A 19935-nucleotide genomic window follows, 5' to 3' on the forward strand; every position below is an offset into this window, starting at 1 on the left:
TCCGGGAGTTAACCCATCAGTTTCTTTGGCAGTTTCGAAAAGGGTTCCTCCGAATGTACATCTTGTAGTTCTCACGGAAGTTCCTCTAGGAGTTCTCACTGTAGTTGCACCAGGAATTACTTTGAGAATATCCCTAGGAGCTCCTTCGATTTTTTTATGATTTCTCCCGGGAATTGCACTTGAAGAAATTTTCTGGCGAATCCTTGTACAAAATTTCAGAGGAATTCCGAAAGAATTTTATAAGGGAATTTTGGAATGTTTCTGACGTTACGGGTAGAAAAAAATTCAGAACGAGAATGAAAACTAACATGAAGAATGGCATTTCTGTCAAATACCCGCAGGGCTGCAGCAAAATTTCGAGCAGTTCGTATTGTGTATTTTTTTCTCCACTGGACTGCGAAGTGCGGTCTTAAAAGAGCGCAAATGTGAATAAAAGTGCGGGATTGCATCGAATCATGTTAGTGTCTTCGGAGCACTTATTCTCTGATTTGCGGAGAATAAGTCGCCCGAATACACCTACTCGATTTAATGTCATTGGGCACTTTTATTAGCATTTCCGCATTTGTAAAAACTTCTGCGATAGTCTAGTGGTGAAAGAAATGCGCAATATTATCAGAAATTGTAAAGGGCCGTAACTCCAAATCACGAACTAAACTATCGAAAACCAAATAGGGTTTTGCTTGCATGGGTGTTCAGGTGTTCAGGATCCGAAATCAGAATTTTAGATCATTTTTTTTTTGTTTTGCCCTGTGTAACGGAACGACAATCGATATTTCACGCTTTCGTGTCTGTCCTCGGCCCCTCCTGCGTAGGTCCTAAGTGGTCGCATCCCACCGCCAACCATGCAGACCAACCCCAATCAAAACCCACTGGCCTACGAGGAGGACATGGGTTATCGCACAATGACCCGCGAGGATGCCGCCATAATGCAACAACAGCAACAGCTGACCAGCAACGGTCCTCAGCAGCAGCCCCAGCAACAACAACAGCAGCAGGTGCCACAGCCCCCCGTTGGTCCTCCGGGTGGGGTTGGAATTCTGTCGCCTCAGACGCCAACCTCGCAGGGTATACCACCGGGAGGGCCAGGTGGAATGGGTGGAATTTTGCCCAGTGCTGGTCAGATGAATCAGGTGCCACCGCAGCAACAACAGCAGCAGCAACAGCAACAACAACAGCAGACTCATCATCGTACTAGCAGGTTAGTGGTTGGGATAATTTATTCTGCATATGGCGATTGCGATTGATACTTATCGGATGACATTTATTTATTACTATACCTGGAATAATGAAGGCTCTGTACAGCAGATACTGAATAATTTCCCAGATTTCCGCGAGCAGGGCCACCTGGTGATGTCTGTACCAAGATGCTTCGAAAAATCCACACGATAATTTGGTTCATCTCTTGCGACATCTTTATGACTGTCGATGAATATTTTCGTAGAGATTCTGAAGTGCGATTCTTAAAAAAATTGAACTGTTCTCCAGATATAATCACAACACCATTAACAGACAAATCTCGAAGTTCTTGATAAATTATTTATACCAACGATACGTCACCCTGGATTTTCTTACGACTGTTCTTATGGACTACTTGAAAAGAGAAGTGCCTTTTTAATGCTAGGTTTGTTTCTTATAAAGACAAAATGTCTACAAGAATTTTTGGAAACATTCTTGCAGTAAATTTTTGTGCGAATCCTCGAGGCTGCATTAGAAATTCTTCCAAAGATTTTTCAAGAGATTTCATTAGAAATACCGGGACTCTTCAAAAATTCCTCTAGAGATTTTTAAGAAAGTTCTCCCATGGATTCGTCTAAAAAATCCTCAGGACACTTCAAAAAATATTCAATAATTCGTTACAGGGAATTTTAGGCAGACCAACGTTATTTCCACATTGATTACTCCCAAAATGTTTCTAAAATTTCCTTTTCCTTCCATTTTCATACAAATTTCTGTAATTGTTAATTACAGTAGATCTTCCATATATTCCCACGAGAACTCCTCAGTTTTCAACGCAATTCCCTTATGATTTCTTCTAGAATATCACGACAGAAATTATGAATATGTATTTGTTTAATTCTTCTTCAAATTAGAAGGTTTTTCAAGGGATTTCCCCAAACTAACTTTTCACAGTTCTCAGTGATCTCATGTAATTTCACAGCTAACGTCTACCCTAAATCGCATCTTTCAGTATGTGATCAGCGTAAAACATCCATTTGGATGTGGCAAAGTTCAGAAACTATCCAAACTACACCACTAATCCTGTGAGTCATTCCCCTCCATTAGAGTGCACACCCAGACCAAGAGTGCAAATCGACAAATTGTTTCCCCTCTGTTGGCTTCCTTCCGCTGCTTTCGGAGGACGGGGCCTGGAAAGGAGAGACACGCCACGACACGAGAGCATAACGATTTCAATTTGTGCCCGGCCAAGTGAGGGTGAGGGTCGTCGTCAGCTGTAATTTGAAATTGAATAGCAGCCAAACACACTAATTCCAAATTGTCCCTTGCCGTTGTCGTTATGCGTTCGTTCGTTGGCTGGCAGAGAGCCCGTGTCCAATGTTCAGGTTGATCTCATCATAATGATGCAAACTATTGCTAACTCGGGGACCCCGTCTGGTTCTTGCTGGTCGAGCGACGACGACGTCGATTTGCGCTCAAGGAGCTTTCTCAGCCCAAGTGGAAAACTATTCCCCCGCAGCGAAGGAGAAGAAATATACGGGAAATAACCCTTCAAGGACTTTTGGCTTACAGGAGAGTAGTGGTTCAACGATGATATCTTGGGGATGGGACTTTTGCAATGTCTTTAACTTCCTCCTTCATTGACGGAGCATGGTTTGCCTGCCGCTTGTTCGACCATGGCCCTTCTTCGGAGTGGAAAGCTTCAACGACTAGAAAGACAGGGCTGGTAGCAGGTCTCTTTTTAGAAACTTTGTCACTATTACAATGCAAGTCTCTGAAAAGTGCCTTTTTAATGCTAGGTTTTTTTTTTCTTTTTGGCATTACGTCCTCACTGGAACAGAGCCTCCTTCTCAGCTCCTCAGCTCCTCCTCACAGACTGCTCGAGCAAACGCTTGAGTAATTCTTCGATTGATTTTTCCAGAGATTTTCTTCTGGAATACTTCCAGAAACTTCATTTGGGGCTTCACACAAACTTTTTTCTAAAATTCCTCTTCACATTCTTCCAGAAATGCTATCAGCGATTTTCAAGTGATGCTTAGAGCAATTTCCCCAGAATTTATGCCAGAAATTTGATTGGTATCGTTTGTTTCTTGTTTGGTCTCTCTGTTTCAGTCAAGAGATCTCGTTAAGGTTCTATTTCCAAAACACTCAATCCCTACCAGCCCTGGGAAGGTATATGGTTCTGAATCGGTTGCATCATTATCAACGGGTTGCAGTAAATCCATCATCTCCGTTGTCTCGCGATGAAAGCTAGGCAATGAGCACATCATTATCGTTACCTACGGTACACAGTAGCCTCCACTCCATACAAATGATGGTCAAAAATACAAATCTCACTCAAATGTTTTTTTTTATTTTTTAATTCTTTTAGTAGTATCATTCCGAAAAGTACAATAATTTCTTATATCTAGGTGTCCTGTGTTAAGCAACACTATTATCCTAATATGGCAAATCTAAATTAAGCATTTCTCGATTACTTTTTCAAATCGACGTAAGTAACTTTCATATGGTTTTGAGAAAATTAATTCAGAAGAATCACAACCTGTCTTATAAAACTGTTTTAAAATTAATAAACTTTTTAAAAAATTTTTCGCCGTGTACATCGCTTAAATTTTGCATACATTAAGCTCGCGTTCAAAAACTAGGGAGTTCCTGTTATTTTCCACAAAAAAAATATTACAAAATGATAAGCCGATTTATTCAGTTACTTTCGACGTTTTTCTACCAGTGTAAAATCGGCTCAAGTAGTGTTTTGTTTTGATTCGTGGTTAAGTCACTTTGTCTCTCCATACAGCGGGGCGGCGAAAGTAGTGGTTAGGGGTTGCGAAAGTTGAGAATCTTACTTTCGTCGTTTTGTAAATCCGGAAATTAAACGTTTTAAAAGTGAAAAATCGAGTTGGTTCAGAGCGCAACGTGTAGAATTTCGTCTGCGAAACACGTAGAATCGATAAAGTAAGTTTGTATACTTTTTTGACTTGAGTCTGTTAGAATAAGTTTTCGAGATTTATTAACATTTTGTTAACAACATATTACATTTCATTTGCCGTAGCAGTTCAGAAATTTTACAAGTGAGTTGATTTTACCAGAGAAGAGAAAACTGTAGAAAGACAAAAAATAACGGCGAAAGAATTTTCAAACATCATTTTTTTTTACTTTTGGCCACTGTGCGATGATTCTGATGCTGATGATGATGATGGGGAAAATGATGGTCGTTCAGTTCAGGAGATTCGAGTTGATATGCCAGAGACGTCATCGTCTGATGGTCGCTCGCTGATTGTAGTAATAACGATAGCGGGAAAGTTTTTCGCGTTTTCGCTTATTTTGGAAAGCGTACACCGCGGCAAAGTTTTGCAAAATCTCGGAGAAGACCCTGTCCCACTCTCACAATGTAACTATCACACAATTTCGGTGCATCTTGAATGGATCGCTCGGAAGACGTAACCAGAGCGCCCGATTCAATCGTTGTTGGGTGGATGGGCTGTGGAAAATACTGGAACACCAAACACCACCCGAAGATGATTTCTCCTGTCGGTAATGACGTGATTGCAGCTGATTATTATCGAGCCGCATCAAGCAAAGGCGGGAGCTTACTTCTGGTGGAAACGAATCAACAAGGTTTAAATTATTACGACTATAGCATGCTTGTTTTTTTTTTAATTTGAAGTGTTGTACCATACCGGAAACCGAAGTCGAGATTAGGGTATACACACCGACAGAGTTGTCAAAAACTTTTTGGGAACATTTTTACAACGCTTCGAACTTCTCATGTCAGTGTAACTATTGTGGGTAGCTCAATTTTTACTTGACATAAATCTTTTCTTCAGATCAGATAACTTTAATATTAATTTATTGCGTTTGCCCCTAACCTGCCGCTTAGAAGTTTGAGCAAAAACTGACAATTTGAAAATTAATCTATATAAATAAAAATGGAATGGTGTTTGTATGTCACGAAATGGCTTACGAACGGGTCAACGGATCTGAATGATTCTTACTCAGTTTTGTTCGTCAAGGGTTCCGACGTGTTTGTGTGTATAAAAATCCCAGGATATTCACCGGGAAAGTTGAAAAAACAAGCGCGAACGAAACTGTCATTTCATATGGGACGATCAAAAGCGTTTTTCAACAGCCTACTTGATGGCAAGACGAAGTTTGCCGGGACCACTAGTTTTAAATAAATACGAGTACCGTAATTTCGAGTGAAATTGATCACTTGTCAATGCCATTATTGTTAGTTTTCAAAACAATTCATAATAATAAATTTGAGCTCCCTGAATCCGAATATGCTTGTCAAATTCTTAACAATGCAATATTTATATAAATAATGAATAGTTAAATTTCAAGAATTACGCGGAAAACGCCTAAATGTATGCAATTTTCTAAGGAATTCAATGATATTTAACAGAAATTCAATTATTTCAACCATATGAGCTAATTGGTACGAGTTTTGTTGATGAAATCTGGTTTGGGGACATATCTTAAGCATCCTCACAAACCTTCAGGTTTATACCATGTTCAAATCTTGGTTTAGAACTAGAAGTTCAAGGATGTTTGTCAACACTGCACCTTACATAATTTTGGAATTTTATATTTTTTTCATAGTAATAAACATTCTTCAATGTAAAAAACTTCACAACACATAATTCGACAATAGTTACGACAAACAACGTTCATTTACTGCAGTCTACATTGCTATTTGTGCTCCCTTAGAAATAAATAAAATCGTGCGATACAATGATCAATTTCACCCTTCTGATCAATTACACCCGATTTTACGGTATCTTCTTCGCAAATGGCTCTTCAATTTGTCTATTTTATCCAATTGAGAAATATATGAATAACTTCTTCTTCTTGGCATTACGTTCTCACTAGGACAGAGCCTGCTTCTCAGCTCATTGTTCGATGAGCCCTTCCACAGTTATTAACTGAGAGCTTTCTTTGCCAAAGTTGCCATTTTCGCATTCTTATGTCGTGTGGCAGGTGCGATGATACTCCATGGCCAGGAAAGTCAAAAATATTTCCATTACGAAAAGACCCTGGACCGACCGGGAATCGAACGCAAACACCTTCAGCATGGCTTTGCTTCGTAGCCGCGGATTCTAACCACTCGGCTGAGGAAGGTTCTTCATATGAATAAATTCCCCTTTTAATCTATTCTATATATACAACATGATCAACCCTTGGGTCCTGTTTTGAATGTATAATGTAAAAGAAACCATCATCAAAATAGGAAATTAATTCCCCAAACAATCCATAGTAATCGCCACAGATTCTTTCGATCCTCAGCAATTGAATTATGATGCTTCAAGTGGAATCATTCAATAATTGAACCATTCTTCACAGAAGGCATGCCGTCTCACTTACTCTGCGGGTGGTGGTGGTGGTTAGCGATGATACCGCTGGTGCACATGTGCATGGATGAAGGCTAAAGACCAATTAGGTACAGCTGAGCGGGAAATTTCTCGTTCAACGATCATCGATGCTCGCGTTCAATTGCGACCGGAAGAATTTGATTGCCCCGTGAAGAAATATGTGAAATTGTAAAAAATAAACACAAGCGTCAGTGGCAATTTGTTAAGCAGGTGCGGTATCCAATTTCCCAGCAGTGTGGAGCGTGCCTTTCAAATTGGTGGCCCATTTCGGGCCAAATCGGCCAATCGAGTCCGAACGACTCTTTGATCGTTCAAAAGATTTCTTTCGCGGTGAGTACAACTTTATAGCACCGAATCAAATCATCGTAAGACCTTGAAATGTCACTTTAATACCGGCTTTACCGGTTAAACGCGGCTAATCCGCGGTTGCGCGCGAGGGACCTCTTAATCCACGGGGGCATTCACTCAAGCGCAAATTCGATCGCTTTGTTCTGTCTGTGTGTCTGTGTGGTGCGAGGTTGACCTGTAACTTGAATCCATATCTGTGCCATCGTCGTCCGTGGTCCAGTCATGCCCCAAGAACAGCCCGCGCAAGTACAGTCACCCTACAGTTATGTAAAAGCTGAAGCTGATTTAAAACCAAGGTGAAAATTATCTCCCTGGACACTGACGCTGTTCGAAACAAAAAGTTGTCTATCCACCTCAACTGTAAGGCCGTCTTCAGTGTCATGTCCTGGACTCGACTAGTAAACGACATTGAAGACGGCCTTACAGTTGACGTCGAAATACGCGTATTTGTCAAAGGATACAAATTTCAGTGAAATTAAATGGTATAGTACTTTATTCGGTTCCTCATTTATTTATAGGTATTCCACTAAACAGCTCGAAGCTTTATTATCATCACAGACTGTGAAGATTTATTATCATCATTCGACTGTTGGAGGATGCGTCAATCTTGTTTAAGAGTCAAGGGTTGGTCCCAAATCATTGACTTTGGTAACGAACGGGAAGGAGGCAACCCTCATACAACGGTCTAGGACTGTCCCACCTACGAATTGGTTCGAATTGCTTAATGCTAATGCTTATGAGGGATTCCACGGAGGCATGCAAGTCGATTCTGATCGACCATTTCAAAAATATCTGAAACTTTGCACAGTTTTTCAGTTCCATCTAAATCGTCATTTTCCGATATCAAATTTTCAAGTTGAGTCACGACTAACTTTTCAAAAGGGTGTATGTGAAAATGGTTCAAAAATATTCAAAAAGCTGCACAGCAAAAACGGTTCGTTCGATTGTTAGACAACTAAAGAAACAAAGTTAGACAACTAAATAAAGATTCAAAAAAAATACACACAGTACAAAATTTTTTTTTTTGCATTAAAAAACATCATTTTTGTCACAAAAACTCAAATATCTCAAAACCCTATCGGAATACCAACGTAATTTTTTGAGGGAAAACGGTCCATTATATTAGCTATCTACCATAAAAATTTGGTGATGGCAAGCCAATAAACAAAAAAGTTATGACATTTCAAATATTTCACAAATTTGACACTTGGTGAAAAAAAAAATTTTTTTTTCATTGTTAATTTTTTTTAGGACCGCAGTTTGTTGCTGAATTTTTTGTTAAGGGTACCACATGAGGTTAACAAGTTGTTTTCATGATATTTTATTTAATTATTCATAACTATTATAGCATCTATTAGAAAGTTAGACGCGATCCAGTGTTGTGATCTAAAGTCTTGATAGTGTCATATTTTTTATTGTACGTAACTGAAGAAAAATTCTCTCAATAGTGTTGAAACCTTTTGATGAAAGAAACCTATAAGAAATCTAATATTGAAGACAAAAGCTACAAAAAAAGTTTTCTATACAGGTATACGACTAGTTTACCTTGAAAAAGTTTACCTCGTAGAGAACAAGGCGGGTCTATACCCAGGTGATCTAGTATACGTAAAGCAGGTCGGTTTTCTCGGCGCTGCTTTTCTCCACAAAGTTAAAATCTGATTTCACCTGGGTATAGACCCGCCTTGGTAGAGTATAGACTTTGTTAATCATATTTGGGAGAAAGCGAGTAACTTCAACAACATCAAAAACATGATAGGTACATACCATGAACATACTCACGAAAAAGCTAAAAATATACTACCACTATGGTTATAAAAGATTTAATTGTAAAATTTTTCTTCAGTCAAGCAAACGACACCAAACTAGACAGTAAAAACTTAAAAGTGATTTTGTTTATTAAAATCTAACGAGCAACATGAGTAGTCGCTTTCTCAACTGTTGCAGGCCGTTTGCAGAAAAAAAGTGTTCGAAAGAGCTACGAAATCTCACCGAAAGCACCATAGATAAACTGAAAGCGGCTGGTTATGCTCCAATGTCTACATTGAATACAAATTTACGCATTTGTACGTCCTGCCGTTTAAACGTTGACAAACGGGCAATCTGTACATCATCGGTGGATCAGGTTGCAGGAAGTTCGAAAACAACAACAACTGAGGAATTACTAGATGCACCGACAACAATTGAGGAGTTACCACCAAGTGCAGATAGTCTTGCCACGGTACCATCAGCGACATCTGTTTCAACAAATCAATCAGAAGATGAGTGCATCCAAAAGGTCAACATCGAACGCTTCAACGAAGGGATAGCTGGAATAAAAGTGACTCCGATTAAATGGACGAAGATGGGTTACGTCAATTATCCCGAGAAAAAATACCGTGAAATCAACGAAGCTGTACGAAGAAACCTCTTCAAATTAGGACCTGAGGATGTGGAAAATACAGACTACGATGAGGTAATTATGAATATGAAGGAAAGGTTCTCGAATCTAGCCACGACAAGGAAAGAAAAATTATTGATTTTGTCGATGCTGCCAAGCTCGTGGTCTATTCAAGACGCCATTGATGAGTTCAAAACCAATAGAAATACAGCAAAAGAGGCAAAACAATTCAAAAATAACTGTCTTGCAACCAAAAATGCTAGGTCGAGTACTTCATTAACAGATGAGACAAAAGAAAAAATAATTCAATATTTTGAAGATGATGAAGTAAGTAGAGCTATGCCTGGCCAAAAAGATTATGTATCTGTAAAAAAAGATGGAAAGCGTCAAGCAATCCAAAAACGATTAATGATGACTACTTTGAAAGAAGCGTATACACGCTTCAAGGAAATTAACGAAAATATTAAGGTAGGTTTTTCCTCATTTGCAAGCCTTCGTCCAAGGCAATGCAAGCTTCTATCCAATTCAGGAACACATAATGTTTGTGTGTGCACAACACACGAAAATATTAACCTAATCTTACATAGTTTGAAAAGAATCAATTTATCAAAGGATATTAATGTTAACTGGTAGTCTTTTGTGTGAAAATACAACATCAAATTGCTATCTACGATCTTGTTCGGATTGTCCAGATTCTTCATCATTGGAAAATACTTTATTCGCTGAGTTTGAAGAAAATTATATTGATCAGTTATCATTTGAGCAATGGGTGACCACGGATATGTGTGACCTAGAAACTATTGTAAAACCTGTAGATGAGTTTGTGTCATTTTTTTGCTAGAAATTAGAAAGTTTAATTCCTCACGACTTAATTAAAACAGAGCAATCCCGCTTTTTAAAAAATACGAAAAATACATTACAAGATGGTGAATTTTTAGTCATTTGTGATTTTTCTGAAAACTATAGCTTTGTATTGCAAGATGAAGTGCAGTCCCATCACTGGAACGTACAACAAGCTACAATTCATCCATTCGTTATTTATTTCAATGGAAGTACGCAAATTGAACATTTTAGTTTTATTGTAATTTCCGAAGATTTAAGACACGACTCAGTATCTGTAAATTTGTTCATTGCCAAAATGATAAACTTTTTACGCGTTGATAAGGTTAAAGAAATCAGAAAGATATATTTCATGTCTGATGGAGCAGCATCGCAGTACAAAAACCGTAAGAATTTTTCGAGCCTATGTCAATTTAAATCAAAGTACGGAATTGATGCAGATTGGCATGGCAAAGGTCCTTGTGATGCTATTGGAGGAACCATAAAGCGCATGGCCACAAGAGCAAGTTTAGCCAAAGAACGTGAGCATCCAATTAAAACTGCAAAAGAACTATTTGATTGGGCGAATCGCAGAAAAGAAGAAGATTTAACAAAATTATCATTTTGTTTTACTACTACTGAAGAGTACGAATTAACGGCATCAGAGCTCAGCGAGCAATATAATAACGCGAAAACGATCCAAGGAACCCAAAAATTTCACTGTTTCATTCCATTGTCAGAAAATAAAATTAAAGCAAAACTCGAACTGTACTGATAACGATGCAAAAGTGTTCGATATTGTAAAAAAATTGAATAACAATAAATAAATAAATAAGTATTAATAAAATGTTTTCATGATCTCATAACGCATACCCAAATCCAAAACTTTTAAAGTTTATATATAACATTTAGAAACTCATCGATCATACTCTAAAAAAAAAAATATCCTGGAAAAAAAAAAATTATTTTCGTGTGATCTGTTAATTCATTTTAATTTATACATATATACATATACATATAATATTTATACATATACATAATATTTATACATATAATATACATAATACTAATGAATACATGAAAACGACTTGTTTAATTCACGCAAGGCCCTTAACAATAAAATCAGCAACGCAGTTTGTTCCCGTATTAATTTACACCGAAAAAAAAATTTTTTTTTCTACTAAATGTGAAAATTGTGACATGTTTGAAATTTTTATGGTAGATAGCTAATATAATGGACCGTTTTCCCTCAAAAAATTACGTTGGTATTCCGATAGGGTTTTGAGATATTTGAGTTTTTGTGTCAAAAATTATGTTTTTTAATGCAAAAAAAATTTTTTTTTTACTGTTTGTATTTTTTTTTTTGAGTCTTTATTTAGTTGTCTAACTTTGTTACTTTAGTTGTCTAACAATCGAACGAACCGTTTTTGCTGTGCAGCTTTTTGAATATTTTTGACCCATTTTCACATACACCCTTTTGAAAAGTTAGTCGTGACTCAACTTGAAGATTTGATATCGGAAAATGACGATTTAGATGGAACTGGAAAACTGTGCAAAGTTTCAGCTCAATAGAAAAAAATGAATTAAAAAATTTACCAAATTTTGGTGCTGTTGCTTGGAATCACTCTTATACTAATATCCTAAGAATTCTATTATGTGTAATAATATTTGCATAAATTCAGATTTATTATCAAAACAGATAACTTTGGATTATTCTAACAACGTAGGGTGCAGAACCACTAGAGCACTTCCATAATTCACTTTGGCATGGGGGGTTTTTCTGAACTTAGCAACAAGAAGCATTTCAGTATGCCGCATATTGTCACCATATATAAGCTTCGTAGCTTTCAAAAACCCCACTGCCGAAGTGAATCAAAAGTGCCAAGAATAGGATCCGGCTCCCTATGTAGGAAAATTAAAGTTTTTTTTTTTTAAATTTTACAATCAAGCCTTCATGCCAAACACTGTCGAATGCTTTTTCTATGTCTAGAATAACAAGAACCAAATCGAATAGCCTTCTGATTTGTTGGAACGAATCAACTTCATTACATTTAATCCAACAATAATCTATACCTGCAGGTTATCCATAATTGTGGGGCGACTGTACTGTCCCAAAAACGGAACGACCTTCTCGAGTGGTTTCACAAGCCAAACAAGATCAACCCAACGAACGCGCCAGTTGGTCATCGTTGCCTCGCTCGTTGCCATGATATGCACGACTGGGCAAATTTGCTCCAAAAAGTACCTACTCAGCGAAGCATTCTCTCGAAATGACTCGAATGACGTAAAAATCCCTTCGCGAAGGCAAAAGGTGAAGCCACACGTACTTTGTGAGCAAACTTCCACTTGGCCGCGGGGCCCCCCTGCATGATGATTACTAAATTTATTTGCCATGGTGCTATGCTCACTCATCGCAGAAAACGCTCTGGCCAGGGATTTGTAGCAATCGGTTAATACCTGGAATATGGTGTCCGCTGTCTGACTGTACTGAGGAAATATGCAGTTGATAACGAGTGCAAACAAGTATGATTTATCTCTTATCCGCCCCTTTTCTTGCAGTGAATGTGTTGATGAAATCACTGAGTGTAGTGAAATTTATGCACGATGATAAGACGTTCCGTTTATTTTAAGACGGTTTGTTTGCTGTTGGAGATCTTTTACTACCCATATTTTAGATTCTTCAAGAAACTTTCCTTGTGATTGCTTTTGGACTTTTTCCAGCGAGGGAGTAGAATTCCTTAAAAGATTCATTCAGAAATGTTTATAGGGAGACTTATGGCTTCGGCACCATTCTACTATTATCGGCAACCAAATTTCAAGCGCCAAATACACAGTATTTTTCTATCAAAACACATCAATGAAAACATTCAGATGATTCTTTAGTCTGCCCGCTTCTTGCTGACGATATTTCCGAGACTAAACAAACAATATCGCCAGAGATGTCATCAATTCAAGTGAACACGCCTCAAAATGAGATTCATCAGCAGTTCTTATGGAAAAGTTGCCGAAGAGAATGAGGCTGCCGACAATAGTCACACTGACGGTTAGCTCTGACTGCTTCACAGTGGGGCTTGCAGGCAGGCTTTATTTTGCTCATCTTGATCTGATAGATGGAGCAATCTAGTACACATATTTAAGTATTTAGAATGTTTGGGATACATTTTCCTGAAGCTACTAAAAAACACTTGATTCAGTCTGTCTGAACATCGACCAATTAAGAGTCAGCATTCGGTGTTGATTGTATAATCCGTAGCTGAGATAGTGGAGAGAAACGTTAGCACTAGCCAAATGCACATCTTCCATTTGACAGCTCTTGTTTTCTGCGAAGCTCTGCAATCACATCATCTTTGCTTTTTGGGTGAACTGAGGTTGATTGCTCCGTCAACGCAAGAGCATAATTTTGCTTTCCTATCTGCCCTTTTGGGCAAAGAGACAACGAAGAGATGTCTGGAAATGCTATTCCCCTAACTGAGAAAGGGAAAAGAAAATCTCTTTCTCTTTGAAGCAGGCTTCGAAAAATTTAACGATCATTGACACATGAGCCAACATTTATTTATTTATTTATTTATTTATTTATTCTTCGTCCTCAGTTAACACTGTACAGACTGTTACCTATGACTAATTTGACATTAACATTGAAACACAAAACATTTTCACACTTAAATTTTTCAATCGTTAGACATCAAACCAATAATTCTAGAACAACTGATACTAAACATTACTAAGCATTCAATCAGCTTACACAAAACATTCTACAAACAAACAATAAACATTACACAACTATCGATTCATTTAATCAATCTGCTTCATCATATCATTACTTCAAATTTTCAAGTTGGTCTCCACGTATTCCTCGGTTTTTCATAAAATTTACGATACATTATACCGGTAGGCCATGTGCTAGCTTGCAACGCTCTGTTCTTATATTGATCGTGTAACGTAACTTTGAAGGATGCATAATCACGAAAATCGGTACTCCATTTCGGTACAAGTTTTACAATATTGATCGAGCTACATTCATCTATCCCTAACGATTGCGAGACCAAATCGCTCACTTCTTCCTCTGTCACCTTTTCGTCGATATTTGATAAAAATAAAGAGAACGTCTCCTCATTTCTACAAGCAGAGTTTGTTGCTGATAAGTTCATGCGAGATGTCCGAGTTTTACAGAAGCTTGTGTCGATTTTGGAACCTTTTTGAAGCAGCATACTGTGAATCGGCGTAGAGTGGCTTGGTTCTATCTCTGTTCTCTCAGGGTTTTCAATGCTGTTTATTATTGGAATCAATTGCATGATTTCGGCCACTTTCGTTGAGATGGCATTTTAAGCTCCAGTGACTGATCGAAGCATGGTATCCTGTTGCTGATCGAGCTCAGATTGTTGCTTACGCTGACTACGGTGGAAATCGGAGAGACAGTCATCACACAGCCAAATAACATTTTTCTGTAGACAACAAACACTAGTCTCCGACAGGCCAACACACGCAGCGTGGAATGTCGCATAACATTTTCCTTCGCAGACAACAAATAGATCTGTCTTGCAGTTCACAGGTAACTCACACTTTGGACAAGACATGATATCGAGCATCACAAACAGACAATGGTTGAGTTGAAGAAACAATAAAGCACGCCAAATCTGATGAATATTTCACTTTTGTCGATAAAAATGGCTATCACAGTAGTTTTTGGAAGATCAATTCATTCAACTGCAGATAATTGTCGATAGCAATGGCTGATGATGAATTTTGGTGGCATATTTACGGAATTTTTCAGCAATAATCCGCGGTCTACGTGGAGCTCAACATCACACAACGTTTACACCTGTTGTTTTAAAGCCATTTATCCGCCCTCATTCACACAACACGCATGACATTTATCGTTCGTGGAAGATAATGAGCCACGAAAGGAAAAAAAGACAGACATACACAACCCACTGTTGGGCGCCGATCGTTGTGTGTCACCACGTGTTACATTCGCTGACACACTCTCTTCTTCTTTTCTGGCATTACGTCCCCACTGGGACAGAGCCAGCTCTCAGCACAGTTATTAACTGGGAGCTTACTGTGCCAAATGACCATTTTCGCATGCGTATATCGTGTGGCTGGCACGAAGATACTCTATGCCCTGGGAAGTCGAGAAAATTTCCAAACCGAAAGATCCTCGACCGGTGGGATTTGAACCCACGACCCTCAGCTTGGTCTTGCTGAATAGCTGCGCGTTTACCGCTACGGCTATCTGGGCCCCTGACACACTCTCATTCTGATCAATAATCAAAGGCGAATATTTTCCATTTTCTGTGCTATGTTTGCAACCACAATGTTGTTCGATAATCCAATAGATTATAATTAAATTGATAAAGGTTGTATTACCAGCAAATATGGAAGGTATTACTAATTCTACGCAAAACCTAAATTACCCGAGTGGCTCGACACCGTTGTAGAGTTACTGCTCTTGAACGCTCTCTCGCCACGTACCAAACGAGAAAGTGAATATAATCATTCAAATGGCTCTCCGATTGCAATGTGCCACGAACTGTTATGGTTCGTGAACTGTTACACTCTCTGAATACGGTTCGATGGGCTTATTCGGATCGAAATCCAAACACTGCTTTGAAGCACTGAGGTTGCCAAAACAAACTCTTTACAACGGCGGGAATGAAAATAAGCAAGCACAAACGTGTAAACTCTTCATCCCGTAGGGTACGTACGCTCAGTTTGTGTGTGAGTAAAATCGTTTTTGTTTTGTAGTTGATCATTAAAAGGGGGAGAAAATGGCTGAGTCAAGAGCAAGGAAGAAGCCTGCTTGCAGGTCAGGCCACGGTCGAAGATGACTCCAAGAACTTTTGCTGTCTTACGAACAGGGATAGCTTGGTTTTTGATGACAATCGGAGGCCCACTGACCCTATGCCCGGATGAGCATACACGGAGAAATATTTTTACCTAATTTTTGAGTTTACTTTACCCAAAATTAAGTATATCGATTATAGTTTTAACCCAAAATCTCTCGGTTTTCTCTTTCTCCCACACGAATGTTGTCAAAAATAGAGAGAGCTGCATCTACCCAATGGGGGTATTTTGGCCCAATAAGCCAAATTTGGGTAAATGCAACTTTTCTTATGTTTGGGTCGAAAGAACTCAATTTTGCGTTAAATCAACCCAAAATTGAGTATATTTTTCTAATGGAATTAAAGCCAAACTACCTAGTGGGGACCTTGGAAATTTAGCCAAAATTGAGTTATTGGGCTCAACTACGGAATTGCGTTGAAACAACCCAAAATTGAGTTGTATTCCGTCTCCGTGTACACTACCCGTCATAAATACGGACTCACTAAAATAAGTATGGCAACACTCAGCAGAATATTGAATCACCCTGAAAAGTTTAGCATCACCTCAAAACAGGTAAATTCACATTGCTATATCTCGAGATCCTTACGACTTGCAAAGAAGCGAACTTCAGCAAAGTTGTTCAGGGGATCAAGGACATCCGGAAGGCAAATAGTTTAGTTCGCGATTTTGCCGCTAGGTGGGGGTAGTGAGCATGTAAAATTGAGCATTTCAAACTAGTTCTAGCTTGTGATTCACAAGAGATAGAAAGTTCGGGTCTTCGGCACAGTTGTTCAGAAGGTCAAGGACATCCGGAAGACAAGCAGTTTGGTTCGCGATTTTGCCGCTAGGTGGCGGTAGTGAGTATGTAAAATTGAGCATTTTGAACTAGTTCTAGCTTGTGATCAACAAGAGAATCAAAACCTATTTCAAGTACGAATTACTTGATATTCAAGTTGTTCATTTTTGATTAATCTAGAATGTAGGTGCATTTTCCGCTTTTTCAGATATGACTCCATGTTCATGCTGGTTAGGGCTAATTCACTTGCTTGAATCACTTAATGTACGTGTTTCAAGTTTAATTAGTTCAATATCCAAGTGATTGATGTTTGATTTTTGAAGTAAATTTAAGGCATTCAGGTCTCATTTACTTTATATTCAAGTGTTTCAGATTTGATTATCTTCATATCCCAGTGACTCATGTCCAATTCAATTCACATTCAAGTGTTTCAGGTGAGATTCACTTCATGCCCTTGACCTTCTGAACAACTTTGCTGAAGACGCAAAATTTCGATTAAATCTGGATTGAACTGGAAGATTCGAACTTTCTTTCTCTTGTGGATTAAAATATAGAACTAGTTTGAAATACTTAATTTTGCATGCTCACTAGTGCCACATAGCGGCAAAATCTCGAACCAAACCGTTTGTCTTCCGGATGTCCTTGGCCTTCTGAACAACTTTGCCGAAGACTCGAACTTTCTATCTCTTGTAGATCACAAGCTAGAACTTATTTGAAATACTCAATTTTACATGCTCACTACCGCCACCTAGCGGCAAAATCGCGAACTAAACTATTTGTCTTCCGGATGTCCTTGATCTTCTGAACAATTTTGCCCAAGACCCGAACTTTCTATCTCTTGTGAATCACAAGCTAGAACTAGTTTAAAATGCTCAACTTTACATGCTCACTACTCGCTTCTTTGCAAGTCGTAAGGATCTCGAGATATAGCAATGTGAATTTACCTGTTTTGAGGTGATGCTAAACTTTTCAGGGTGATTCAATATTCAGCTGAGTGTTGCAATACTTATTTTAGTGAGTCCGTATTTATGACGGGTAGTGTATGTTGCCTCAAGGTTTCTGGAAATGTTCCCATGTCACACGAACATCGAACATAACTTTGGCTTTTCATAGAGTCTAATATTATTTAGATCACTTCTGTCAAAGTGAAGTAAATAATATTCTTGAGTAAATCCTTTTCGACGAATGCCAGATTAGGTTATCTTTCTAGTAATGATTACATGGACTGGAGAAAATCCAAGTAAATCATTTATTCCAGTTTTGATCTCTTCAGGTGAATTTAGGTCCACTCAAGAGACCTTTCAAGATGATCTTGAACAAACGTTCAGTGCTTCTTCTCTTCAAGATGTTTAAGAAGAAGTTCGCAATTTTTAAGAGTTTCCAACAAAATGCGGGAGTACCCTTCTTTGCTATTTAGAAGAAAACCTCGATTCCCATAATAGAGTTCAAGATCTCCTGAACAAATCCTGAATAGCAATTTGGAACAGTTGACCACGATATGCGGCACTTTTTGTTTCATCACTCGAATCAAAGGGGCCTGGGCTAGAGTCTGTCCAACGAAAAATCGAAAAGGGATCGATAGGTAGACAAAAGATTTCCTATAATCGCTCCATGATACTGCTAATAATGTTGAGCCGAAAAAAAAACATTGTGCTAAGTTTTTCAGTTCAGATCTTAGAAAAAATATGCTAAAAAAATGTTTAAAACTCTCAGAGTATACAAGAAGCTTATAAATTAGGACTGCTAACACATCTAGCCTCCATCTCATTTATAAACAGCCTCTACACTAAAAATCAATAGCTCCAAGCCCTCAACATCATCATCGTCAGCACTACTCACCGAGCAAGGTGATGACCCTCGCCGACTCATTCTATGCCCTAAATAGCCACAATCAGTTTCACCGCGCCGCGCCGCAATAGAGCAAGAAGTAGGTATTCAACGCAGCAAATGATTTCGTAAGTGGCATACTTCGTAGAGTGCTAAGTACTTAATCTTGCCGGCGCGTCCATCCACTAGAACCGCAATCAGCCAGCGAGTGTTCAAGATGAGCGTTCTTCTTTCGTCCACCACCTCGGGAACGACGCACAACTCCACACCTCGCCCGGCCATCAACGAACTAGCCAGAAGAGCTCCGTAAAAGTAATAGTTTAGCAGTTGGACAACGTCAGCGCCAACAACAAGAACACGAGTAATTTATCAATCAAAGCGCTCGAGGAGGCCGTCTTCCGCAGTAAGTTTCGCCTCTCTTCGGCTGTCGTTACCGGATTGTAGAACAATCCGGAATCTAAGATAAACCATGACTACAAGCTTACAGCTTCACTTATGACGCCCCAAGCAAGCAATTCGTTCGCTCGTTGGCCACCGCCCCAGTTCATGACGAACAAAAGCGAGAAACATGGATGGATATGGTTGCAGAAGATGCATCGCAGAACGAACTCGTTTGGGCGGATTACATACGGTACAGTTTTGGACAGTACATTTGGAACTTTTGCGATTTTTCATAAACATTCACATCTAATAACAGTTTTGTTAAAGGGAATTTTTGACAAAGTTAAATGATCTAACTAACTCCAAGGCCATGCCGTGCAAAGCCATTCCCGGTCAGTCCAGGATCTTTTCGTAATGGAAATTTCCTTGACTTCACTGGGCATAGAGTATAATCGTACCTGCCACACGATATACGAATGCGAAAATGGCAACTTTGGCAAAGAAAGCTCTCTGTGGAAGTGGTATTTCATCAAAGCTTTATTAATTCAAGTTATATCTAAAGTGCAGTAAAAATTTTAATATGAATTGGAAAATGAAGACAGTTTACAAAAGTTGACCATTTTGTATGGAAAATCGAACAAATTGCAAATTTATTGTTCAATACTGTACATACGGTACCGTGTGACGACGTCATCGTAGTAGATAGTTGAATCTCTATTACTCTGGGAATGTGCAGCAGAAGTCAGATTGGTGAAGAAATGAGGGAGGCATCCATCAAGATATGCTATCAACTGTAGGCAGACAGTAACATCTGTAGAGCACAATAATACCTAGTGGTGGTGTTTAGATTCATAAATTACACGCTGTTTTTGGCACGCAAATCAGAGATACCTACCCTAGGTGTGATGCAAGAAGGATGTTGTAAGAAATCGATAGTGTGCACGAATTCAAGCAATATTAGGGTACGTATGGTGTCACTTCGTTCTACGACAAACTTCTTTAGGAATTCTTCTTGAATT

General features: G+C 38.7%; 1 protein-coding gene across 10 annotated transcripts in view; it reads left to right on the top strand.

Moving 5' to 3' along the window:
• The window catches only part of LOC5573842 (protein enabled), a 136047-nt gene that overhangs the window by 39872 nt on the left and 76240 nt on the right, over nucleotides 1-19935 (top strand). For all 10 annotated transcript variants that reach the window (XM_021848446.1, XM_021848442.1, XM_021848440.1 and 7 more), the window contains one exon: nucleotides 813-1198. In XM_021848446.1, coding sequence (XP_021704138.1) covers nucleotides 813-1198 — 386 coding nt within the window. The remainder of the gene's footprint in view (nucleotides 1-812; nucleotides 1199-19935) is intronic.

This window comes from Aedes aegypti, chromosome 3 (assembly GCF_002204515.2).
Source record: "Aedes aegypti strain LVP_AGWG chromosome 3, AaegL5.0 Primary Assembly, whole genome shotgun sequence".
Lineage (NCBI taxonomy): Eukaryota > Metazoa > Arthropoda > Insecta > Diptera > Culicidae > Aedes > Aedes aegypti.